The sequence below is a fragment of the Cebus imitator genome, unplaced genomic scaffold (genome assembly GCF_001604975.1).
Source record: "Cebus imitator isolate Cc_AM_T3 unplaced genomic scaffold, Cebus_imitator-1.0 Scaffold324, whole genome shotgun sequence".
NCBI classification, from domain to species: domain Eukaryota; kingdom Metazoa; phylum Chordata; class Mammalia; order Primates; family Cebidae; genus Cebus; species Cebus imitator.
The window spans coordinates 2,449,085-2,472,943 of NW_016107639.1; the positions used below are offsets into that span (position 1 = coordinate 2,449,085).

The 23,859-nt window shown below is 40.1% G+C and overlaps 1 protein-coding gene across 4 annotated transcripts in view; it reads left to right on the forward strand.

Moving 5' to 3' along the window:
- ADNP2 (ADNP homeobox 2) overlaps positions 1-17,034 on the forward strand; it is a 33,239-nt gene extending 16,205 nt beyond the window's left edge. For all 4 annotated transcript variants that reach the window (XM_017504581.2, XM_037729939.1, XM_037729937.1 and 1 more), the window contains exons 3-4: positions 7,408-7,497; positions 12,335-17,034. In XM_017504581.2, coding sequence (XP_017360070.1) covers positions 7,408-7,497; positions 12,335-15,706 — 3,462 coding nt within the window. In that variant the 3' untranslated portion in view covers positions 15,707-17,034. The remainder of the gene's footprint in view (positions 1-7,407; positions 7,498-12,334) is intronic.
- The last annotated feature ends 6,825 nt before the right edge of the window (positions 17,035-23,859 follow it).

The following is a 23,859-nucleotide window of genomic DNA, read 5'->3' on the forward strand; positions in this document are numbered from 1 at the left end:
TTCACCATGTTGACCAGGATGGTCTCGATCTCTTGACCTCGTGATCCACCCGCCTTGGCCTCCCAAAGTGCTGGGATTACAGGCTTGAGCCACCGCGCCCGGCCTATTGCTTGAATTTTCAAAAATTTCATAACATATGGGCCCAATTACAAATTAATCTCACTTAGGAGATTCCAGGGATTTTAGGAGTTGTATGTCAGGAAATAGGGATGAAGACCAAATGTATGTTTTGGAATATCATACATGGCATATATTTTTCTATTTGTAAACCTTTAATCCATAATGACTTTATATTTAAAGTTTTAATAGAGAGCATATAATTGGTCTTGCTTTATTAGTCAACCTGTTAATCTATGCCTTTTGAGTATTTAGACCCAGGGGTTGGCAAACTATAGCCATGGGCCAAGTTGGGCATGCTCTCTGTTTTTGTAAAAACGGTTCATTGGGGTGGGGTGCAATGGTAATCCCGGCACTTTGGGAGGCTGAAGTGGGAGGATTATTTGAGGCCAGGCGTTATAGACCAGCCTGGAAAACATAGCAAGACTCTGTCTTTAAAATAACAAATAAATAAATTAGTCAGGTGTGGTTGTAGTTCCAGGTAGTCCCAGCTCCTTGGAGGCTGAGGTGGGAGGAATCCTTTGAGCCTAGGAGTTCAAGGCTGCAATGAGCCATGATTATGCCACTGCACTCCAGTGTGAGTGACAGAGTGAGACCCTGTCTCAAGAAAATTTTTTTAAATTAGAAAAAGTTTATTGGAGAAGCTATTCTAATTAGTTTAATATATTGTCTAAGGCTGCTTTTGTGCACAGTGTGGCAGGATTGAGGAATTGTGTAAGACACTCTGTAGGCAGGAAAGCCTAAACTATTATTAACCAGCCTTTTACAGAAGAAGTTTGCCAGTCCTTGTTATTTAATGTGATAATTGATATGGCTGATTTTTAAATCTGCAATCTTGGTGTTTGGTTTTTTCACTTGTCTCATCTGTTCTTTATTTTCCACTTTTCTTTTGGATTGAATATTTCTAATGATTCCATTTTATCTCCATATTGGCTTACTAACTATACATCTTTCTTCTGACTTTCTTAATGTACTATGCTTCATCTATAGTATAAGAACCTTATAGCGGTATGCTTTAATTTCTTCTTCCAGCCTTTGTTCTGTTGTTGTTATTTTTCTTGCACATGTTAGAAATCTTACAATGTGTTGTTACTTTTATTTTAAACAGTAAAAAAGAAAATGTTGATCTACATGACATTGATGATACTCTTCATCCCTTTGTGTAGATGTCTATTTCCATTTTGAGTCATTTCCTCTGTCTCCTGAAGGACTTCATATTTTGTAGCGCGATATGCTTAATTAACTCACTATACTTTCTCTAAAAAGGCTGTGTCTTTCTCTAAGGAAGGGGAAGGTATTTTTCCTAGGTGTAGAATTCTAGTTCTTTTTCCCTTTTAATATTTTAAAGATTTCACTCTATCGTTTTCTGGCTGGCATTTTTTCAAACAATGTTTTCTGTCATTTTTGTTCCTTTGTATTTTTAACACTTTGACTATAATGTACCTTGGTTTGGTTTTCTTTGTGTTTCTTTTGCTTGGAGTCTGATGAGCTTCTTGAATTTGCGGGTTTATAGTTTTCATCTGATTTGGAAAATTTTGTGGCTTAATTTCTTCAACTAGTTTTGCTTCCCCTCCCTCCTTTGTCCCTGATACTCAATTATACACATACAGTAGTTCCCCCGTATCCTCAGTTTTGCTTTCCACAGTCAACCATGGTGACTGTCTTGGCCTCCCAAAGTGCTGGGATCACGAGGTCAGGAGTTCGAGACCAGCCTAACCAAAATGGTGAAACCCTGTCTCTACTAAAAACACAAAAATTAGCTGAGCTCAGTGGTTGGTGCCTATAATCCCAGCTATTCAGGAGGCTGAGGCAAGAGAATCGCTTGAACCCAGGAGACGGAGGTTGCAGTGAGCCGAGATTGTGCCACTGCACTCTAGCCTGGGCAACAGAGCAAGACTCCGATTAAAAAAAAAAGATATTTGAGAGACCACATTCACATAACTTTTATTACTGTATATTACAATTGTTCTATTTTGTTGTTGTTAATATCTACCTGTACCTAATTTATAGGTTGTATTTTATTGTAGGTATGTCTGTATAGGAAAAAATGTAGTTTGTGTAGCATTTGGCACTGTCCACAGTGTCAGGCGTCCACTGGGGTCTTGGAACATATCCTGTGCAGATAAGGGGGCCTCCTGTATATTAGGCTCCTTGCTGTTGTCAACGGCTCATTGATGCCATTGTTGGAGTTTTTTCAGTTTTTTTTCCCCCATTCTCTTTTTCATTTTGGGTATTTCTCTTACTTTGTCTTCAGATTTACCAGTCTTCTTTGGCAGCATCTAATCTGCTCCTAATTCCATGCAATGTATTTTTCATGATAGATATTGCATTTTTCATTCATCGAAGTTTAGTTTACTATCTCACTTTCTTCCACTTCTTTCGTTGCATTATATTTTCTGTAATTTCTTGTTCTCCTGGTTTTGGGCCTTATTTTTCTGCTGCTTTGTATGACTGGCAGTTTTTTGTTTTTTGTTTTTTGATTGGCAGTTTTTGACTGCATGCTGGACACTGAGTTTTATCGGTGTTAGATTTTGTGGTTTCCTTTAAATATATTTGGGCTTTGTTCTACAACATGTTTAAGACACTTGGAATTTTTTTTTTTTTTTTGAGACGGAGTTTTGCTCTTGTTACCCAGGCTGGAGTGCAATGGCGCGATCTCGGCTCACCGCAACCTCCGCCTCCTGAGTTCAGGCAATTCTCCTGCCTCAGCCTCCTGAGTAGCTGGGATTACAGGCATGCGCCACCAGGCCCAGCTGATTTTTTGTATTTTTAGTAGAGACGGGGTTTCACCATGTTGACCAGGATGGTCTCGATCTCTTGACCTCGTGATCCACCCGCCTCGGCCTCCCAAAGTGCTGGGATTACAGGCGTGAGCCACCGCGCCTGGTGACACTTGGAATTTTTAAGCATTGCTAGGGTGGGTCGGGGCAGCCTGGGACTGTGAAGACAGACCTTGTTGTGAGGGCTTGACTCATGTCCCTGTATTAAGGGGTCATTCCCCTCTCCCGGTGGACTCTGGCATTTTGACAATTGTTTTACCTTCTCCTTTCACTAGTTCCCACTAGTGATCCAGTGGAAAAGTCCCACTGGTTTTCTCACATGAGAGCATCAGTGCTCAGAAAAAGTCTTCAGGAGACCTTGTGTAAATTTATCACAAGGTCAGTGTTGTGGAATGCCCCTTTTTAATCATAGTTTATTTCTTTTGTCTATTTTAAAATGGTGAATTCTTGCTTTCTATCAGGTGATAATGATTTCATAATTGCTGTGGGGCTCTTAATTCCAGCCATCTTTCTTCATTTCTCCCACTCTAGCAGCATCTTTTAATTGGGCTTAGATTCTTGTGTGTGCTGATTTTTAAGATGTACTTAAAGTTCCTTTGTATTTCCTAGTGTTTATGCTTATTTTTCTTTGTTTCAAATATTTTTTCTCTTTGTTAGAGCCAGAATAAAGGACATGTGTGTTGTATACTTCATCTTTTAAGGTAGTTCGTTTTGAAAATAACCTAATTTTCAGTAAGAATCTTTGTAATAACTTGGCTAGGCACGGTGGCTCATGCTTGTAATCCCAGCACTTTGCGAGGCCGAGGCAGGTGGATTATGAGGTCAGGAGATCAAGACTATCCTGGCCAACATGGTGAAACCCCATCTCCACTAAAAATAGAAAAATTAGCCAGAGCCAGGCGTGGTGGCACCACCTGTAGTCCCAGCTATTCGGGAGGCTAAGGCAGGAGAATTGCTTGAACCCTGGAGGCGGAGGCTGCAGTGAGCTGAGATCAGACCACTGCATTCCAGCCTGGAAGACAGAGCCAGACTTCATGTAAAATAAATAAATAAATAAATAAATCTTTATAATAACTTCTTTTTCTTGTTAGTTCTGAATTGACTTAGCCATGTACTAGTGTAGAGTTGAAGGCAATTGTATTAACTATCTTTCTGTAGCTTAACTTTTTTCATGTTAAAAGTAATGATTGTTATAAAAACAATACAATAAACCATGAATGTTAGAAAATGTAGGTAACCATTTCTAATTAGAAAATGAAATTTAAAATGTCACTTTTCTACCATTCAGAGATTGCCGCCATTAACATGTATTGTTTAGCCTTTTCTTTCTGTATGTTTATTGTTCTTACCCTGAGATTGTATTGATTAGCTATTTTATCACTTGCTTTTTTCATTTTTCTCTGTCTTGTCACGTATTACATGTTCATCTTATTTAATACCCAGTTCATACTCAGATTTCTTCGGTTTTACCAGGATGTTTTTTACACTTGGTTTGTGTAAGCTGGGATTCATTGTGGACCGTTACACCTAGTGGTCGGGTTTGCAGTGCTTTCCCTGACTGTTGGCCACACCAGCCTCTTGTCCTGCAGAGATGCCGCTCCTTCTAGATCTGTCTAGCACTTCCTCGTAGTGTTGTTTTAGCTTAGTTCCCTGTCTCCGAGCTTCTTTTAAATGAGATGTTCTACTGAAAGGCCCCGTTGATTCAAGTGAAACATTTTGGGTTAGAATATATAATATATGATGTTCTATGCTTCTTGTCACTGCAGGGACCCCAGTCATTTTGTTGCTTCACTACAGTAGACGGCAGTCTGGTCTTTGTGTGCATTACATTCTTTCTGTGGACTAGAATGTAATGTGTTTAACACCCCTTGAGAACCCTGGTCCTAGGAGGTAGTTTTATTGGGGGCTTTGCTGTGAATGAGGTCTTTCTGAATGTCTGCTAACAATCACTTGTAGATTGTTAGCAGACATTCTTCTGTAAACTCTTGTTTTACTCAGCAGTTGGGACTGTTTGGCTTCTCCGAAATATAGTGCCTTTGGGAAAGGCCGGATAGTTTTCTCCTTTCTTTTGAGCTATCACTTTTCAAAGTGAGCAGTTAGTTAACCTTTCCAAGTGGTGATTCCTGAAATTCATTTTTTTCTGAGTTTCTTGGCATTTCTGTGACTCTCCTGTGACTTCGTGTGTTAGGGTTTCTATAGCCATTTGTCTTTTTGGTGCTCAAATGTTACAACATTCTGGTGCTCCTGGTGCTTTCGTCATGACTCCTCCACTAAAGGGCCTGTGAGGATGGGCCCATGCTTTGAGAATTTGTCTCATTTGTCTTTGAGCATTTGTACTTGTACTTTTCTGTGGGTTCTGAAGTTGGTGTCATGAGCTAATTCTGAATGCACTGTCACCTCTCAGGACTGTCCACACCATGAGATTATGGACTCGATACCTCTTTATCCTCACTTCTTAATACAGTTTTAAGCGAGTCAGCTGTGCTGCACAGGTAAAGCTTCTACATGCGTTGGGAAGTAGCTGAGAGCAAAACAGGAGTAGATTTTTACTTCTTTCAACTAAGAGAAAAAAAAGTAATCTTGGGCCACACGGACGTTAAAATTTTAACGAGAAATGGAAAATGTTTTTCTTGTACACCTTCTCACTTAGTGTCTGATTTTCACTTTTTAAAACAGTTTTATTTAAAACCCTCTGCTGCCCTACACTTTATCAGCATTCTGCCCCAGGCCTTGTTGTTTCTCTCTCCTGTCCCCTCCCTGACATATTGGACCCCCCTACCTCCCCCCTCCCCCCACCCCCCACATCATGCTCAGGTCAGGCAGACACAGTTGGAACTCTCTGCTTTGTACTCCTTTACTTCCCTGTCATTATTCATGGCACTTATCACCCATGAAAGACAGTAATTTCTTGTGAAAAAAATTTTTAAAAAATATCTGTGTTTCTCAGTTGTGAAACTCTGTGAGGTTGGGATCCCATCTGGCCCCAGAGCCCAAAAGGAAATATTTGAGGGTTGAGTTAGTGATGATTACAAAAGGATGAGGTAGATTACTGTTCTGTGGACCTTGTAATAATTTTGTCTTAGGCCATTTTACCTGCATGCAAGGTGGAGGTCTTCCTTCTACCTTTCCTCCCTTCCCCACCTGTTGCCAACAGGCTTTGGAAGTTAGCTGTTGAACCCCTGCTCTGAGGATGCTGCTGCTGTGGGAGGTCTTGGCTCATGCATTTCTGGCCTCTGGACCCCTTTCCAGGACCTACCTGTTCCTCTTCTCTCCGTGTTTACCTGCCCCTGAGAGTCTCTAATATGCACTGTTTCTCACACTACTGCCTCTTTCTGCTGATTGTGAGGTTTTCCTTAACACCCTTGTCAACACTATAGGTCTTTTGCATAATTTTCTTAATGTAGCAAGTATAACTTTTTGAGTGAAAATGATTGATTCTATCTGAGAAAAAACCCTCTACACATTCTAGATCTTGTTTAATTGCCTTGAAAAACATTTGAAGAGTAAGATAAAAATATACTTTGCTTTCATTCCCTAAGACAAATGGATTGAACAGTAGTGGTAAGGTATTGTTTAAAAAGAGTGTGTTCAAGATAAAGATTCTTTTACTTTGATGTATTTTTTTGTTTCTTTATATGTACTCATGAAGCTACATGGGTTTTGGAATCCTTATGTTTAGGCTTTGCATACATATAAAGGATGTAGATAGTTACTTGTTGGGAGGTCTCCTCTTTATTTCTTAGGAATCTGTAATTTTAACTTGGATTATTTCAACCTTTTCCTCAGTTCTCATATTAAAGGGTATTCTGTCAAAACTTGCTGAGAGCTTTATAGTCTGTCTTTTGTATCCAGGGGTTCTGCATCTGTTGATTCAATCAACTGTAGGTCAAAAATATTTGGGGGAGAAAATGGATGGTTGCATCTGTACTGAACGTCTTCAGACTTGTTTTCTTGTCGTTATTCTCTAAACAAAGTAAGTAGGAAGATGTGCATAGGTTACATGCAAATAACTACATCATTTAATCTAAGAGATTTGAGCAGCTTGGATTTGGTGGTGCCTGCATATGGTCCTGGAACCAATCCCCCATGGATACTGAGGGATGACCATACTTTCATTTCTCTTTTCCCATGTAGATTTCTTAGGTACCAAGTAATCTCATAAGGTGTTTTTTTTTTTTTTTAGACAGCGTATTGCTCTGTCTCCCAGGCTGGAGTGCAGCTCACTGCAACCTCCACCTCTCGGGTTCAAGCAATTCTGCTGTCTCAGTGGATCACCACGCCCGGGTAATTTTTGTATTTTTTAGTAGAGATGGAGTGTTACCATGTTGGCCAGGCTGGTCTCAACCTCCTGGCCTCAAGTGATCCACCCTCTTCAGCCTCCCAAAGTGCTGGGATTACAAGTGTGAGCCACTGTGCCTGGCTTCGTAATCTCATCAGGTTCTTATTAAATATTGCTTTATCTTCTGAATTTACATAATGATCTTTCTCTTTTTTTCTCCCTTTTTAAAAGGACCTTAAAGGCTTTGATCCGGGAGAGAAATACTTTTATAACACGTCATGGGGAGATGTTTCTCTCTGGGAACCTTCTGGAAAGAAACTGGTATGTATTTTTTTGTACTTGGTTTTCATATTTCCTTAAAAGTGAGGAATGAATGTAATTGTGGTCTAAAGTACATCACATGTATTCGGGTGTCCTAGTGAGTGAATGAGGAGGTGGCATAATGTAGCCTTTCAGGGAAGTGGCAAGAAACCCAGTCCAGTATGTGGTCAGGCAGGGTTACTGATGCTCTGAGAGTTTTCTGTGTAGTGCAGAGCTGATAACAGTGATATGGTGAAACTGTTGTTTGTCCTTGATTATAAGATGGCGTTGCTGTAAGAAGGACGTTTGATTTAATAACTGTTCTGAGTAAAACAAAATGCCACTACATTAAGTGCATACAGTACATCCTCATTTCAGAAACTAAAGTAAAAATGTAGACTTTTGAATCAAGGAACAACATTTTAAGTAATTAGAAACTTCAAACTTTTAAGCAAATTCAGGCTAAAACATGAGCCATACTGCTAAGTTCTCATTAAAGTGTTTCTGGGACACCTTTTCTACCAGTAGTTAGCACCTTCCTTGGTATCAAACTCAGCTCATCTCAGACTTGATTTGGCTGTTCCCTCTCACGAGCTTCTGTTGTCAAAGTCATGCTGGCCTTGGGAATTTGTACTTTAAAATATTTCTGTAATTAGTTGTCAGAATTTTTTTTTTTTTTTTGGTGGGGGCACAGGATCTTGCTATCACCTGGGCTAGAGTGCAGTAGTGTAATCTTAGCTCACTGTAGCCTCAACTTCTTGGGTTCCAAGTGTCCTTCCACTTTAGCTCCTGAGTAGCTGAGACTACAAGTGCATGCCGCCATGACCAGCTAATTTTTTTAATTTTTATTTTTTGTAGAGGTGGGATCTCACTGTGTTGCTCAGGCTGTGCTTTGTCAGAATTTTCTGTAAAGATATTTTTGTAAGCCACTTTCCTTGAGTCCCGTTTTTCAGTTTCTGCCCCAACACTCTCCTCTCTAGCATGAGATGCAAGATTCCTTGAAACCACTGTGATTTAGTTTTCCTCCTGAGCATAGCTTGCGGCTGCTACAGGATGCCTCATTTAGCTGATCTTGACTTCATGAATCTTAAGCCTCATTGTTTTTGTTATCCAAATTCTTAAAATACCTTGTAATGTAATTCGCAGTATGTATAAAATTACATACTTTTCATTAAGAAACATTTTTTGAAATCCTGCTGCAAAGCAGCTAACAATTTTTGAGTGCTTGGTACAAAGAGGTAACGCTAGGATTCTTTTCCTCAAATAGTTTATGTTCTTGTTGGAGTGAATAGGGCCTTAGGCATAAATAATTTGAATAACAAAGTTGTTAATAACAGATAGATAATAGAAATATTAGAATAATAGAAATAGATAATATAAATAACAGAATAAATAACAAAGGTAAATAACAATTTGAAATAATAGAAATTGAATGTATTAGATACCACAGTCAGAGTAAAGTAAAAGCACTGTTGCCTGGAGTGATGGAGACTGTGGTATCTGCTAGTTTTAGGGTCGTCTTTCCTAACTGGTCTTCCTGCTTTAATTTCTCCCTGTGGACATAGGACTTAGGAACAGAGACATTTAGGGAGACATAGCAGGAAAATTGTGTAATCATGTTGGATTATGAGGTTCACACTACAGTGAGATCCTCAAGAGCTCATAGGAACAAGTGAGAGTTTGAGGTTTTGAGGGCAGAAAGGCTTGCTTAGGTGACTATGGGACTTCCTTACCATGGGAGTCTAGAGGAGCAACATGCAGGTGTGGTGGAGAGATTATACACTAGTCAGCAATCATTGTTTTCTGACAGCAAAGAACTATGACTCCACCACTTCTCGTTAATTACGTCTTCTTCCTCTACTACCAGTGAACTAATGTCTCACACTCAAGATTGTTTATGATTAGTCACTGTATTAGGCCATTTTTGTGTTGCTATAAAGAAATACCTGAAGATGAGTAATCTGTAAAGAAAAGAGGTTTAATGAGGACATGGTTCTGCTGGCTGTACCAACATGGCACCAACATCTGCTCTGCTTCTGGTAGGTTCTTCAGGAAGCTAAAATCGTGGTGTAAGCTGAAGCAGGAGCAGGGAGTTACATGATGAGAACAGGAGCAGGAGAAGTGGGAGGTACTGAAAAACCAGGTCTTGGGTGAAACTAAGTTATACTTCTCAGAGTATGAGAACTCTGAGAGCTCAAGGAGTGATAACTCACTCATCACCAGGGGGATGATGCTAAACCATTCTTCAGGGAACTACCCCCATGATCCAGTTATTTCCCACCAGGCCCCACCTCCAACATGGGGAATCACATTTCCCAGTGAGATTTGGAGAGGACAAACATCCAAACCATAACAGTCACTGTCCTAGAACTTTCACATGCAGGCTTTTTATGTGAACATGTGCTTCCATTTCTCTTGGGTAAATGCCTTGGAATGGGATTGCTGGGTGGTATCGTAAGTGAATATATATTTATCTATATAAATGAACTGCCAAACCATTTTCCAAAGTGATTGTACCATTTTATTAATACTTTCCTACCAGCAGTGTGAGAGCTTATTTTAATAGATGATCCTTTGGTTTAATTTGCATTTCACTAGTGCCTAATGATGTTGAGCATGTTTTCATTGTTTTTTGACATCTAGATAGCTTCTTTGGTAAAATGTTCAATTTTTTTGCCCATTTAAAAAAAATTTGGGTCTTTTGTTTTCTAGTTTGTTTTTATATTGAGATTTGAGCATGCCTACAACAAATATGATAGAGATAAATCCTTTATTAGATAGGTGGTTTGCAATACTGTCTTTCAAAGAGGAGAAACTTTTTTATTTTCATGAAATACAGTTTATCATTCTTTTGTAGACCATGTTTTTAGTGTCACGTTTAAGAAATATCTGCCTAACCCAAACAGTTATTCAATACTGACAGATATTAACATGCCGTTGTCAATAATTTCTGCCGGTTCTTTCATTGCATATAGTTTTCTTGGAGCACACGGTTTTTCACTACTATATTTCATTGAGTATAAAACTCACCAGTTTTAATGAACCACTCATAAAACCAAGTGAAACTTAAACTATGTTGCAATATGAACGATCAGTTGAAAGGAACTTCCAGATTTCAGAGATGTTAAAATATGAAAAAATGTGTCTCTTAGAATCAGTGAAATAGGTTTTTATTTTAGTCTATGTGGTCTGGTGTTGTAGCTATTGTCCTAGGCTTATTATATATCCTACCAGAAGTACTAGAACCTAAGATTTTGTGAACTGCTGATAAGACAGTAATGTGTTTGGATAATTTTTCTGATCTGTGACCCAAGAGGAAAAGCTACATGAATAAGGAAGAGATAGGATGGCAAAATCTTGAAGAGGCCGGGGGTGGCGGCTCATACCTGCAATCCCAGCACTTTGGGTGGCAAAGGTGGGCAGATCACTTGAGATCGGGAGTTCGGGACCAGCCTTGGCCAACATGGTGAAACCCCACCTCTACTAAAAATACAAAAATTAGCTAGGTGTGGTGGCCCATGCCTGTAGTTCCAGTTACTTGGGAGGCTGAGGCAGGAGAATTACTTGAACCCGGGAAGTGTAGGTTGCAGTGAGCCAAGATCACGCCACTGCACTCCAGCCTGAGTGACAGAGTGAAAAAAAAATGTAGAATGGGAGTGTGTGAGTGATAATGAGCACACAGATTTAGGAAGGGATGAGAATTAACCCTTGATCACTGTGATGGTGCACAGCCAACTCTTGGGCCTTAGATGAAGCTAGGTCTTAGCTTCCTAGTTTGTGGAACTGGGGTGCAGGTGTTTTGTGGTTCACCAGCTCTGGGTTCTCAAGACTCTGTCATGACACCAAAGACTTCAGTGTGCTCTCAAGTTATTGCAAACCAGCAAGTCTTACCGGATGTTAGAACAGATTTGCACCTGGTTGTATGAATGTCTGTTTTTAGACCCTGAACTTGTTAAATTCCCTGAAATGTGCCTTAAATAGAAATTCCATATGGTCAGTGTTGCATTCTGTGGCCCTACCCTTATCTTAGGGTCATCCATAGTGTCAGTTTAGGCTTAGTCAGACTTTCTTTACTGTTTATCAGATAGTTTATTGGGTACCTGCATGGGCCAAACACTGTCCATTTCACTCCTACCTTCTCTAGAAATGGGGGAAATAAAAAGATAGTAATGATGGGTTTAACAGTTTGAAAGCTAGGCTAGTTGTAGATAAATTCCAGAGGTTTTAGAATTTGGAGCAAAAAGAACATTGGAATTAAGAGAAATGGGATGAGGGGGAGAAAATAACTTTTTGTTGTAGAAAATTAATGAAACTTTTAAGATTAATGCTGTTATTAATAATTCAAAATTCAGGGCTAAATAATTATATTTGTGGTTTTAGTAGATGACTTAAAACAGGGGTCAGCAAGCTATGAGTTGTAGGCCAAATCCTATATTTGTATGAATTAACCCATGAGCCGTGTAGCCTATGAGCAAGGAATAGTTGTTGGGCTTTTAAATGTTTAAGAAAAAAATGACAATACTATTTTGTGACATGTGGAAAGTATATGAAATTCAAATTGGTGTCTATAAATAAGGTTTTATTGGAACATAAATTAAAAATTATTTTGGGGACTTTTGTACAACAATGTCAATGCTTAGTACTTTCCACAGAGACTGTACTGTATGGCCCACAGTCCTAACATATTCAGTCTCTGGCCCTTCACAGAAAAAGCTTGCCAATCCCTGGGTTAGAAACACTAAGTCAGGTTAAATGCCTAGCACATTAGAAGAAAAGGGATCAAATCCTCAGAGACTGTGGAAGGTTGGCATCTGACAGTTTATTCAACTATGCTTAAGACTTTCATTTCTTTTAACAGAGATATCGAACAAAGCCATACTGTTGTGGCCTCTGTAAATACTCTACAAAGGTGCTTACTTCATTCAAAAATCATTTACATCGCTACCATGAAGATGAAATTGACCAAGAGCTAGTGATCCCTTGCCCAAACTGTGTATTTGCATCTCAGCCCAAAGTTGTGGGAAGGCACTTCAGAATGTTCCATGCACCTGTCCGGAAAGTCCAGAACTACACAGTGAACATTTTAGGTGAAACTAAGTCATCTAGGAGTGATGTGATAAGTTTCACATGTCTAAAATGTAACTTTTCAAACACTTTGTACTACAGCATGAAGAAGCATGTGCTGGTCGCCCATTTTCACTACTTAATTAACTCCTACTTTGGCCTGCGAACTGAGGAAATGGGTGAGCAACCGAAAACTGATGATACTCTTTCTGTAGAGAAGATCCCACCACCTGACAAATACTACTGTAAAAAGTGCAACGCCAATGCCAGCAGCCAGGATGCATTAATGTATCACATTTTGACATCAGACATACACAGAGATTTGGAGAATAAGCTTAGATCTGTGATTTCAGAACATATTAAGAGGACTGGACTCTTGAAGCAAACACACATTGCTCCAAAACCAGCAGCACATTTGGCTGCAGCAGCAAATGGCAGTGCTCCAAGCACTCCAGCTCCGCCTCCTTGCTTTCATCTTGCTTTGCCACAGAACAGTCCAAGCCCAGCCTCCGGGCAGCCAGTGACTGTGGCCCAGGGTGCCCCTGGAAGCCTCACTCATTCCCCGCCTGCTGCTGGCCAATCTCACATGACCCTGGTCTCCAGTCCTCTGCCCGTGGGCCAGAATAGCCTCACCCTGCAGCCCCCAGCACCTCAGCCTGTCTTTCTTTCTCACGGGGTCCCACTTCATCAGCCTGTGAATCCTCCTGTGTTGCCCTTGAGTCAGCCAGTTGGACCTATCAATAAGTCTGTTGGAACTAGTGTCCTCCCCATAAATCAGACTGTCCGCCCTGGGGTTTTACCCCTTGCCCAGCCTGTGGGGCCCATAAACAGACCTGTTGGGCCTGGTGTTCTTCCTGTGAGTCCCTCTGTCCCCCCTGGGGTCCTGCAGGCTGTCTCACCAGGGGTGATTTCTGTGAGTCGGGCGGTCCCGTCTGGGGTCCTTCCTGCAGGCCAGATGACTCCTGCAGGGGTTATCCCTGGGCAGACAGCAACTTCTGGGGTTCTTCCTCCTGGCCAGATGGTCCAATCAGGGGTTCTCCCTGTTGGCCAGACAGCTCCATCACGGGTTCTTCCCCCTGGCCAGACAGCCCCATTGAGGGTTCTTGCTGCAGGCCAGGTGGTCCCATCTGGGCTTCTTTCTCCCAACCAGTCAGTTTCCTCCTCAGCTGTTGTGCCTGTAAACCAGGGTGTGAATTCTGGGGTTCTTCAGCTTAGTCAGCCTGTCATGTCGGGAGTTCTTCCTGTGGGCCAGCCAGTGAGGCCTGGGGTTCTGCAACTCAACCAGACTGTCAGCACCAACATTCTGCCTGTGAACCAGCCAGTGAGACCTGGCGCTTCACAGAACACCGCTTTCCTAACATCAGGCTCTATTCTTAGACAGCTCATCCCTACAGGGAAACAAGTGAATGGGATTCCGACCTACACGCTGGCCCCCGTGTCTGTCACTCTGCCGGTTCCCCCTGGCGGCCTTGCAACTGTGGCTCCGCCCCAGATGCCCATCCAGCTCCTGCCGTCAGGCACCGCTGCACCAATGGCCAGTTCCATGCCTGGCATGCCCTCTCCTCCAGTGCTGGTGAATGCTGCTCAGAGTGTGTTTGTTCAGGCTTCCTCGTCTGCAGCAGACACAAACCAGGCGCTGAAACAGGCCAAGCAGTGGAAGACCTGCCCTGTCTGCAACGAGCTCTTTCCATCCAATGTCTACCAGGTCCACATGGAGGTGGCACATAAGCACAGCGAGTCCAAATCTGGTGAGAAACTTGAGCCTGAAAAACTGGCAGCATGTGCACCATTTCTAAAGTGGATGAGAGAGAAAACGGTGCGATGTCTGTCTTGTAAATGCTTGGTCTCTGAGGACGAGCTTATACACCACTTGCTGATGCATGGCTTGGGGTGCTTGTTCTGTCCATGTACCTTCCATGATATCAAAGGTCTTTCAGAGCACAGCAGGAATAGGCACTTGGGGAAGAAGAAGTTACCCATGGATTATAGCAACAGAGGTTTTCAGTTAGATGTTGACGCCAATGGCAACCTGCTGTTTCCCCACCTTGATTTCATTACCATATTGCCAAAGGAGAAGCTTGGGGAGCGGGAAGTCTACTTGGCAATCCTGGCTGGGATACACTCCAAGTCACTGGTGCCTGTGTATGTGAAGGTGAGGCCTCAGGCTGAGGGCACTCCTGGGAGCACTGGCAAGCGAGTGTCCACCTGCCCCTTTTGCTTTGGCCCCTTTGTGACAACTGAGGCCTACGAGCTGCATTTGAAGGAGAGGCACCACATCATGCCCACAGTCCACACGGTCCTGAAGTCTCCCGCCTTCAAGTGCATCCACTGCTGTGGGGTCTACACTGGAAACATGACCCTGGCTGCCATCGCTGTCCATTTGGTGCGCTGCAGAAGTGCTCCTAAGGACAGCAGCTCAGACCTTCAAGTCCAGCCGGATTTTATTCAGAACAGTGAACTACTTTTAGTCAATGGTGAAGTGATACATGATTCCAGTTTTTCTGTTAAGAGAAAACTGCCTGATGGCCACTTAGGGGCTGAAGACCAGAGGCACAGGGAGGAGCAGCCTCCCATCCTAAATGCGGATGCAGCCCCAGGTCCAGAAAAGATGACGAGTGTTGTGCCTTTTAAAAGACAAAGGAATGAAAGCAGAACCGAGGGACCGATTGTCAAGGATGAGGCTCTTCAGATTTTAGCATTAGACCCTAAAAAATATGAAGGCCGTTCTTATGAGGAAAAGAAACAATTTCTTAAAGATTATTTCCATAAGAAACCATATCCTAGTAAAAAGGAAATGGAACTGTTATCCTCACTCTTTTGGGTGTGGAAAATTGATGTGGCTTCATTTTTTGGAAAAAGAAGGTACATTTGCATGAAAGCAATAAAAAATCACAAGCCTTCTGTACTTTTAGGCTTTGATATGTCTGAACTTAAAAATGTTAAACACAGATTGAACAAAATAAAAAAAAAAAAAAAAAAAAAAAGTAACTCTAAAGTAGTAGATAGATTTTCTTCAGTTGAAATTTCACAGTGTTTTCCTCACTGTGTTGGTGAATCAACCTCAGTGGTTGCTGTGCTGCTCTGCAGAGTTATTTCAGGTGCTGGAGAGACCCCTATTACCAGGAATCTAGTAGTTATTTCACATTTATTGTTTCCTGCAGTTTGATTTGTAACAGTTGTTTTCAGGTTTTTTTCTCTGTCGTGTAAATGAAATTTTTTGATATTTTATGCACGCCTTGTTTTCCCAGTAGTGTCAGTGTCATATAAGAAATTGAAATCTATAAATAATTTTTTTTCATTTAAGGAAATTTCAGCCTTTTTCAGAATACTTGATTTAACTGCAAGTGGAAGCATCGATCTCCTTCAGCTTTCTCTGTAGCAGCAGATGATACAGTGAGTGTTCAGAGATGTGGGTACAAATCCCTGTGATGTATAAGGCTCTTTGAGGATGCATTGCATTAACTTACGCTGATTTCTTTGTCAAATCTTTGCTTATAGATTATAATTTTGCTCTATATTTTTTTAGGCTTGTCCTAATAGCTGCCTTTTTTTTCTTTTAACCGTAACTCATAGAAAATCAAATGTTTTTATTTGTTAAAAATAGACTGAATCTGACATCTGGTGTGCTGGTATGTAGCTCATAAATTCAAGAGTTATTTTACAAATAAAGTTATTCTGTAGATGCAGAAATATTTTTCAGTGTAGATTTTCCCCTTCTTTTGATATGCTAATAAGTCATTTCTCCATTCAGAGGTAAAACAATAAATTTTTAGTGCCTTTAGAATAAACATTGAAAAAATACACCCAAAAACTCTTCTCCTAACCTAACTACTCATAAACTAGTGAAAGGGAAGGACTGTGATACTCAGGAATAAAATTATTGCCCCTGAGTATGGATATTAACTTCAATTGTAGCATAGATTTTCAGGGGACATGGCGAGGTTTGCAGACTGAGATCTAAGTCTCCATGGTTGGTACAGTAAGTCTTTGACCACGTTTTCTGAAGGTCATGTTTGGTAGGGCTTTTCTCTGTCTGGTTCAGGCAGGAAGCTGTGTCTGGGTGGATGAGATAGCATATTGTTAAAGAATCTCCATTGTTGTCACTGTCCTGTGGATGGTAAACCTCGTTTTTCCCCCACACGATATAAAAAAGACTTAAAGCACCAGAACCAGTCATGGAGACGAGCCAGTTTAGACCGTAAGTCATATTTCTGGTGATATACAGCAGAGGAATCCCTTTACTTTAGGTAGAAATATTTGGAGGATGTGACAGCCTCTCAGAAACATGATGTTACGATGTGGATTTTAAAAAATATAATACTTGCATGTAATTGCTATACTGTGCACATTTGAGGCAGTTTTGTGAAACTGGTCTGTGATTGTTGGTGTACTCTGTTGTAAATTCAAAGAGAGCTTGTTGAACTTTATTATTTTTTTTTACCTGTTGTTTTCAGAGTGTCTATTTTGAATTAAAGTTTGTTACACCATTGCAAATAGAACTGTTTAATTCTTTTAAAAGTTAAAACATTATTGTGAATCATAGGAATGACCTCAGTATGGGAATAGATACATTTATTTTCTGAAAAACGTTACTTATCATTTGTGTGAAAATAAGAACATAACCCTAAAATGCCTAATTACTGGGTCACAAAATAGGTGTGACTAGAGCGTCCTGATGAATCTATACTGATAGCACCCAAAGTGCCAAAGAAGGTGTGTAACTGGGGTGTCGGTGCTGCGAAGTTTCCTTCCCTGTGGCTGTGTTCAGAGTCAGTGTGGAGGAGGTGCCAGTGAGGAGGCAGCTGCCTCTGATGTGGTTTAATCCTCACTTTCTTTTGTTGTGTATTTAGGGTTTCCCAGCCTCCGCACTGCTGATGTTTTGGGTCAGGTAATTCTTTGTTGTGGGTGGCTATTCTGTCAGTGCAGGATATTGGGCAGTGTCATTAGACCATAGTAGCACGTGTGCCTCTGCTCGCTCCCCAGTTGTAGCCACCAAAAATGCCATTGCCACGTGGTCCCTGGGAGGGCAGGATCTCCTTGTCAGAACCCTGGTAAAAGAGTTCTGATTTCTTGGTGCAGTTTAGCTGCGGTAGAACTGTTCATGCTGAGTCTTTAATGTTATGCTACTTGCTGGTTACAAATTTTTTAGGCTTAGAGATTAAAATGTGATAGAAGCCGAGCTTCAAAAAGTACATGTGGGAGTTCTTGGAAATGTAAAAAATAAATTTGTTTTTGGAATATGAAAAAGTAACAGATTAATAGTTGTGAAAAAATTTTAAAGTGATAATAAATTCCAGAAGTTTTTGAAATACAAAAAATTGTGTACTTTATGTATTTAATCTACCTATGTAGCAGCAGCTTTAAAAATACTATACACTTGAAGTCTATTCAGGCAAAACACATTTAAATACAGCATACTATTTTAGCTTCTCTGAATTTTGTTGCCCTTTTTGTTTCTTGAGATGGAGTTTCACTCTGTCACCTAGGCTGGAGCGCAATGGCACAATCTCAGCTCACTCCAGTCACCGCCTCCTGGGTTCAAGTGATTCTTCTGCCTCAGCCTCCCTAGTAGCTGGGATTACAGGCTCACGCCACCACTCCCGGCTAATTTTTGTATTTTTGTATAGATGAGGCTCCACCATGTTGGCCAGGCTGGTCTTGAACACCTGACCTCAGGTGATCTGCCTGCCTCGTCCTCCCAAAGTGCTGGGATTACAGGTGTGAGCCACCGCGCCTGGCATAAAATTTTTTATTGTAGATGGAATCTTGTACTGGTGCCCATGCTGGAGTGCAGTGGTGTGATCATAGTTCACTGCAGCCTCGAATCCTGGGCTCAAGCTGTCCTCTTGCCTCAGCCTCGTAAGTAGCTGAGGTGCATGCCCACCATGCCTGGTTATTTTAAACATTTTTTGTAGTGATGGAGTTCTGCTGTATCGCCCAGGCTGGGCTCAAACTCTAGGCCTCAAGCCATGCTGCCACCTGCCATCCTCCCAAAGTGCTGGGATTACAGGGATGAGCCACCGGGCTGGGCCTCTGTTACCCTTTTTTAGCAGACATTTTAGTCTAATGACTGTTGTGTGCAGTTTTATATTTTTTAGAGTCACTAAACAAAGCAGCAGTTAACTCACTAAATAAGAAAACTTAGCCCCCAAAGTAACCTAGTTTTTAAGATCTTTTAGAAAATTGCACACATGTATTAACTGCTTGATATTGCGAAGAAAGGGGCTGAATACTGGATGATAGTCATCCCTGCTGCCTGCTGTGCCCGTGGCATGGCCATGAGCATACGTTCTCACATTTAGTCTCACAGAGTGAGTGATAGTTTCCCTTCTCTGACGTAGAAGATTGAGGCATGGAGGTAAGTACTTACCTGAGTTGGAGGCCTGTGAGGGTGGACAGTGCCAGAGTGATAGCTGAGTGGCTTCTAACATGTATTATCCCATTTAAATTTTACAGTAACCCTATAGGTATTAAGTTGTCTGTGTTTTACAGAGGAAGAAACGAGCTCAGAGGCAGAGTTGGCTAGCTATCCCAGTTTGCTAAGAACTTGAGCAATTTCTCTGGACTTTAGTGCTAAAAAGGAACCTCTTAGGCAGAGGGGCAGGCTCATCACTCCACTTAAATTTCAGTTTGCCCAGGATGACATGTTGCTTAGCAGTGGTGCAATGCTGTCATTAGACCTGTACATTGCCCTTTGGGTATCAGGGTGAATAGGGCATCCTGATCCTAGACATCCTTTTTCTGGTGGTAATGTCAACAATAACAACATAAAGATGGTTACCAGAGCAGTTCCTATGTGCCAGATGCCATTCTGAATGTTTTGCATGTTAAATTTGATGGTGACAATATATTAATGACGAAGAATGATAGTAGCCCTGGTTGAGTTTGTGAAAACAACAATAAAAGAAATGCATGCAGTTTTACTGTTTAGATTCTCTCTCTGTTGAATGTTCATGAACTAAGCAACAAAACTTCCATCTATGAAGTATTGCTGGAAATTTTTTTAAGCTTTCAAAACTTGAGCTGAATTTCTCTTATGGTTGTTATATGTGCAGTTTCTTCAAGCTAATTCCTTTTCACAGGTGGTGAAAGTAAATGTTAAATGTTTTTGATTGTAAAGGTTTACTGTGCAGCACACCTCCTAACTTAGGCTTTTGCGATTAGGCTTTCTATTATGCAGATACTACGTCACAGCTTTAGAATTCTGATTTTTTGATCTTTTGTCCTAATTACTTAGTCTTTAATATTAACTACAAGTTTAAATATCACTTTGGCAATATAGAGGTTAAGTAGGGAAGCTATTTTCATATTTTGTGAATGTGCTGTAAGAACACACTGCTTAGAACAATACCCAGCAAACACTTAATTTTCTTTCAGATCCTAAACTCAGGAGTTTCTTAATTTATGATCAATGAAAAGTGTGAATATGTGACCCAGAAGGTTGGAAAAATGTTAAAGTCTAGAATATTATCAAATTTTTCATAATATACAGCTAAAATGATAATTTACACTACCAACCTCAAAGACCTATGCTTATATGGGGACTGCTGTCCAGGAGGCCACCTTACAGATTCAACGCCAGAGCCCATGGTGTCTGAAAGGGATTTTTAAGCTTATCATAGTGTCAAGTTCAAAGTGAATATTAATACCAGTCATTCACACAAATGATTCAGATGTGCATTTTGAGAGAAAAATATATGTAACGCTGCTAAACAGTAGCTAGCGGTGTTCTTCATGGCCTTTTAAATAATGTGCTTCGGACCCACTTACCTTCATGTTGCTCGTAAGATCACCAGCAACATGATTTCTTTTTTTAGCATGCCCATCTCTGAACTAAACGTTACTTTTTTTAAAAAAGAAAATACATAGGGAAGCTTTTCAGAAGGGAAGCTTTCCAATAAGAATTTAAGATATTTCAAGTCTAAACTAAACGGCAGTCACACAGACATGTTTGCTGTGTACAAACTAAGATTGTGAGGTCATACTTTCAAATACAAATTCAGAATTAATTGCAGTGAATCAAGGTATTTTTTTCAGAAATCGTGCACTTCCTACAGTTTTGAACCCATGATAGGGAAAGTTTAATGTTAAATACTTTGCCATTCACCTAAAAGTACACTAGGAAAAATAGAATATTAGCAATGAATCATAGGCTTTAATGGTTCAGTGGTTTTTCTGAAGGTAATCTTTCTGTGTTAGATGTATGTATATCTTGAAAGGTAGAGCCATAAAATTCATAAAAACATCCTGTGAGAGTCACAGATCCTGTTCACTCGTTGCACTTCCTGGCCTTCTACCAGGCAGCTTGTTTAGAATGGGAAGACTGAAGGTAGAGAAAAACCATACAAGACAGTTTGCTGAAAAGAAAAACAATTCACACTTCAGACATCACAATATATATAAATAGGATCTCAAATTTGGACTCTCATAAGCTACAAATAAATGCTCTAAAGAGTGCCTGTGCAGGCCCATATTGGAGGTCTCATTACAAGGAAAGTGATCTTCAATCCTGTAAAGGATGGGAGATTCATCCACCATTTATATTATCTCATGGAAAACCACTTCTGAAAATAACTGGGAATTTATAAGAGCTAATTTTAAAGAGATTAGGCATTTCTTAGGGAAGATTATTTTTGGTTACTAAAGCATTTTTATAGGTTTTATATGTGCTTTCAAATGATTAGGTGTATCAATAAGACTACATGAAAGGAGAGGACGGAATTGAAGGTGAGGGGAAGGATTTTTGGAACGCGCTTGGGAATCCCAAGTTTAGCCCCGCTCTGTCCCCTGCTCCCATTCCAGTCCCTTTGGGATGAAGCAGCTCGGGCGTCTAATTATGTTAGTTCTGAGGCTGGCACTCTTCTGGTGATGTCTCACATGTTGTTAGAAAATTGATAACCTCGTTCCAGAACTGCACATTGCATTTACAGTGGTTCTCTGTGCCCCCATTTCCCAGTCACAAACTATTTCACTTCTTTGTTTTTTATTCATAGGTGTTAGTAGTGATCATCTTTGTCTAATAAGCTCCTAATTTAGAAGTGAGCAGAATACATACATGTCAGCACCCAGTGCTGCACATTTTCTAGCCATTTCCTAGCTATTTATAGCATCAGGTTTTTTTTTTTTTTTTGCTTTGATATGATATTCCATGTTTAATTGGTTTGATGAAAGAAGGTAAAAGTTGAGGTACTAAAAATAGATGTGTTGCTACTGAAATACTAAGCATGGTTTCAATTCAGTATCTCATAATATGAAAAAGTTCAGTATGCAATCTGTTTAGTAATAAAGTTAGACTGTCTAGGGACATCACCATGTCTATCAGTTCTTATCTATTTGAATCCTACTTAGAAATGCTTAAAACCATTTTTAGAATGTATGTGGTTTTATCCAAATGAAAATTCTAGTTTCCAGGGTCAAAATATTTATCCATAATGTCTGAAGGACTTGGTATAATTTAACAATATCCTCAATCTAATTTCTCAATGCCAAAGAAGTTCTGAGTATGACTACGTAACCACCTTCTACATCTGAGACCTCACAAGTTCTTGCCCCACTATATCTGCTTTTCTGTTTACAAAAAGGTGGGGGTGGGAGCAGTAGGATGGTTCCTTCTGTGTTTCTTAAAAGATGTTCTCCATATAATCATGTTTTATTTTCCATGTGCTAGAAGGGGAGAATGGATCTTTGCCATTTCTTGAACAGTTAATTAGCAAGCTGCTTACCTGCAGTGATCTGCAAATTTATTGACGCCACACCCTTATCTCCTGAAGGGTTGTCATGGTGGCAGCAGGCCAAGACTCCACAGATTCAGATTCAGAGTTAAGAAAACAGCATATTCTAAGCAGGACTAGATGTCTTTTTGCTTTTTAATATAAAGTCCATCTCAATCCAGATCATTTGAACTCAAACTACGGAGATTAGTGTAACTGTCTTTTGAGAAGTTTTCTTTACACTTCTCTGTAACAGGGTCTTTCTGTCTGTGGTTGCCCCCGGGAGAAGTGATGTGCAGAAGAGACTACCAGGAAGAACATGCCAGAATGTTTTTATTTAAAAGCTACCATCCATTAGCTTAAAATTTAAGCTTCCACCTACATTTGGCAATGTTGTATGCTTCTAACAGTGTTTTCTCACTGTTAAAACATTTGTGCGTATGATTTAAGATTATAGAGTACACATACTCTATCATTTACCAGCAACGGTATAAATATTTTACCATAGGGCTAATACTGCAGACCTTTCTTCCTAATGCAGTAAAATATCTTGGACCAAATTTCCCTGGTTATATTACCAGATACATTTATCTCCTACTAAAGTTTATATTGATTTTAGATAACATTTCCAGTAGTAGAAAAATGCCAATGAAAATATAAAGGGCAACTTGGGGCCCCGATAACAACATGAGGTGCTTCAGCTGTTGAACACAGTGAAGTAACTGCTGAGCTAGTTATGTCCCTTGTGATTTTACTTGTATCATTTGAATTTTCTAAATATGTTACATACCCCAAATTGGCCCCTATGTATCTACTTTGTTTCAGCGGCCTTAGCCTAGGTGTACAGTACCCTTTCATTTATGAGATTAGGAGTACCACAAATCTAAACCTAAGAATAAAGGGTGAGGTTAAAGCAGGTTACTCTGACTCTACATCGTTTTGGGTAAAACGTAATCTTCATTACTACTGTCATATGTATAGATTTCTAAAATGTGTTGAAATCAGTCATTAATGTTGGACCATAAGAGTTCAGGTGGATTCATCTGTCATCACTGTGGGCTCTTGGGGGTATGGCTGGCTTGAGTCTGTTTAGATTGCTTCCAAGCACTTTTCGTTGATTTTGTCCATTTTCACTACAGCCCCCATGTGAATTGGTGTTATATTGCTAAGGACCAAAAAAGCATGAACTGCCCTAGAGCTTTAAATTCTAATATTTGTTTACTTGCCAGGCACTAATGGAAAAATCAACCTAAAATGAAAATATAGATCAAATAGCTTTTTTTTTTTTTTTTGCTGTGAATTCAGTTGGCATCTGGATATTTGAATAGCCCAATTAAAAATCCAACGATCTTGGCAACTTCATTGCTACATTTTAGTGTTTAAATTACAGCGGAATTAGAGATAAAACCAAACATACCTTATGAAACATCCCCCAAACCCATCAATTCTAGTTAGAAAGTCTTCAAGACTCCTATCTAAAACTTTGATTTGTAATAAATAGGAATAACTAAGTTTGTGCATTTACGAATATAATTTTTTAACAGTTTTTAAGGACTGTGCAAAGAGTAACATTGGTTATTTGATAATTTCATTAAAAACTTTTTTTGAG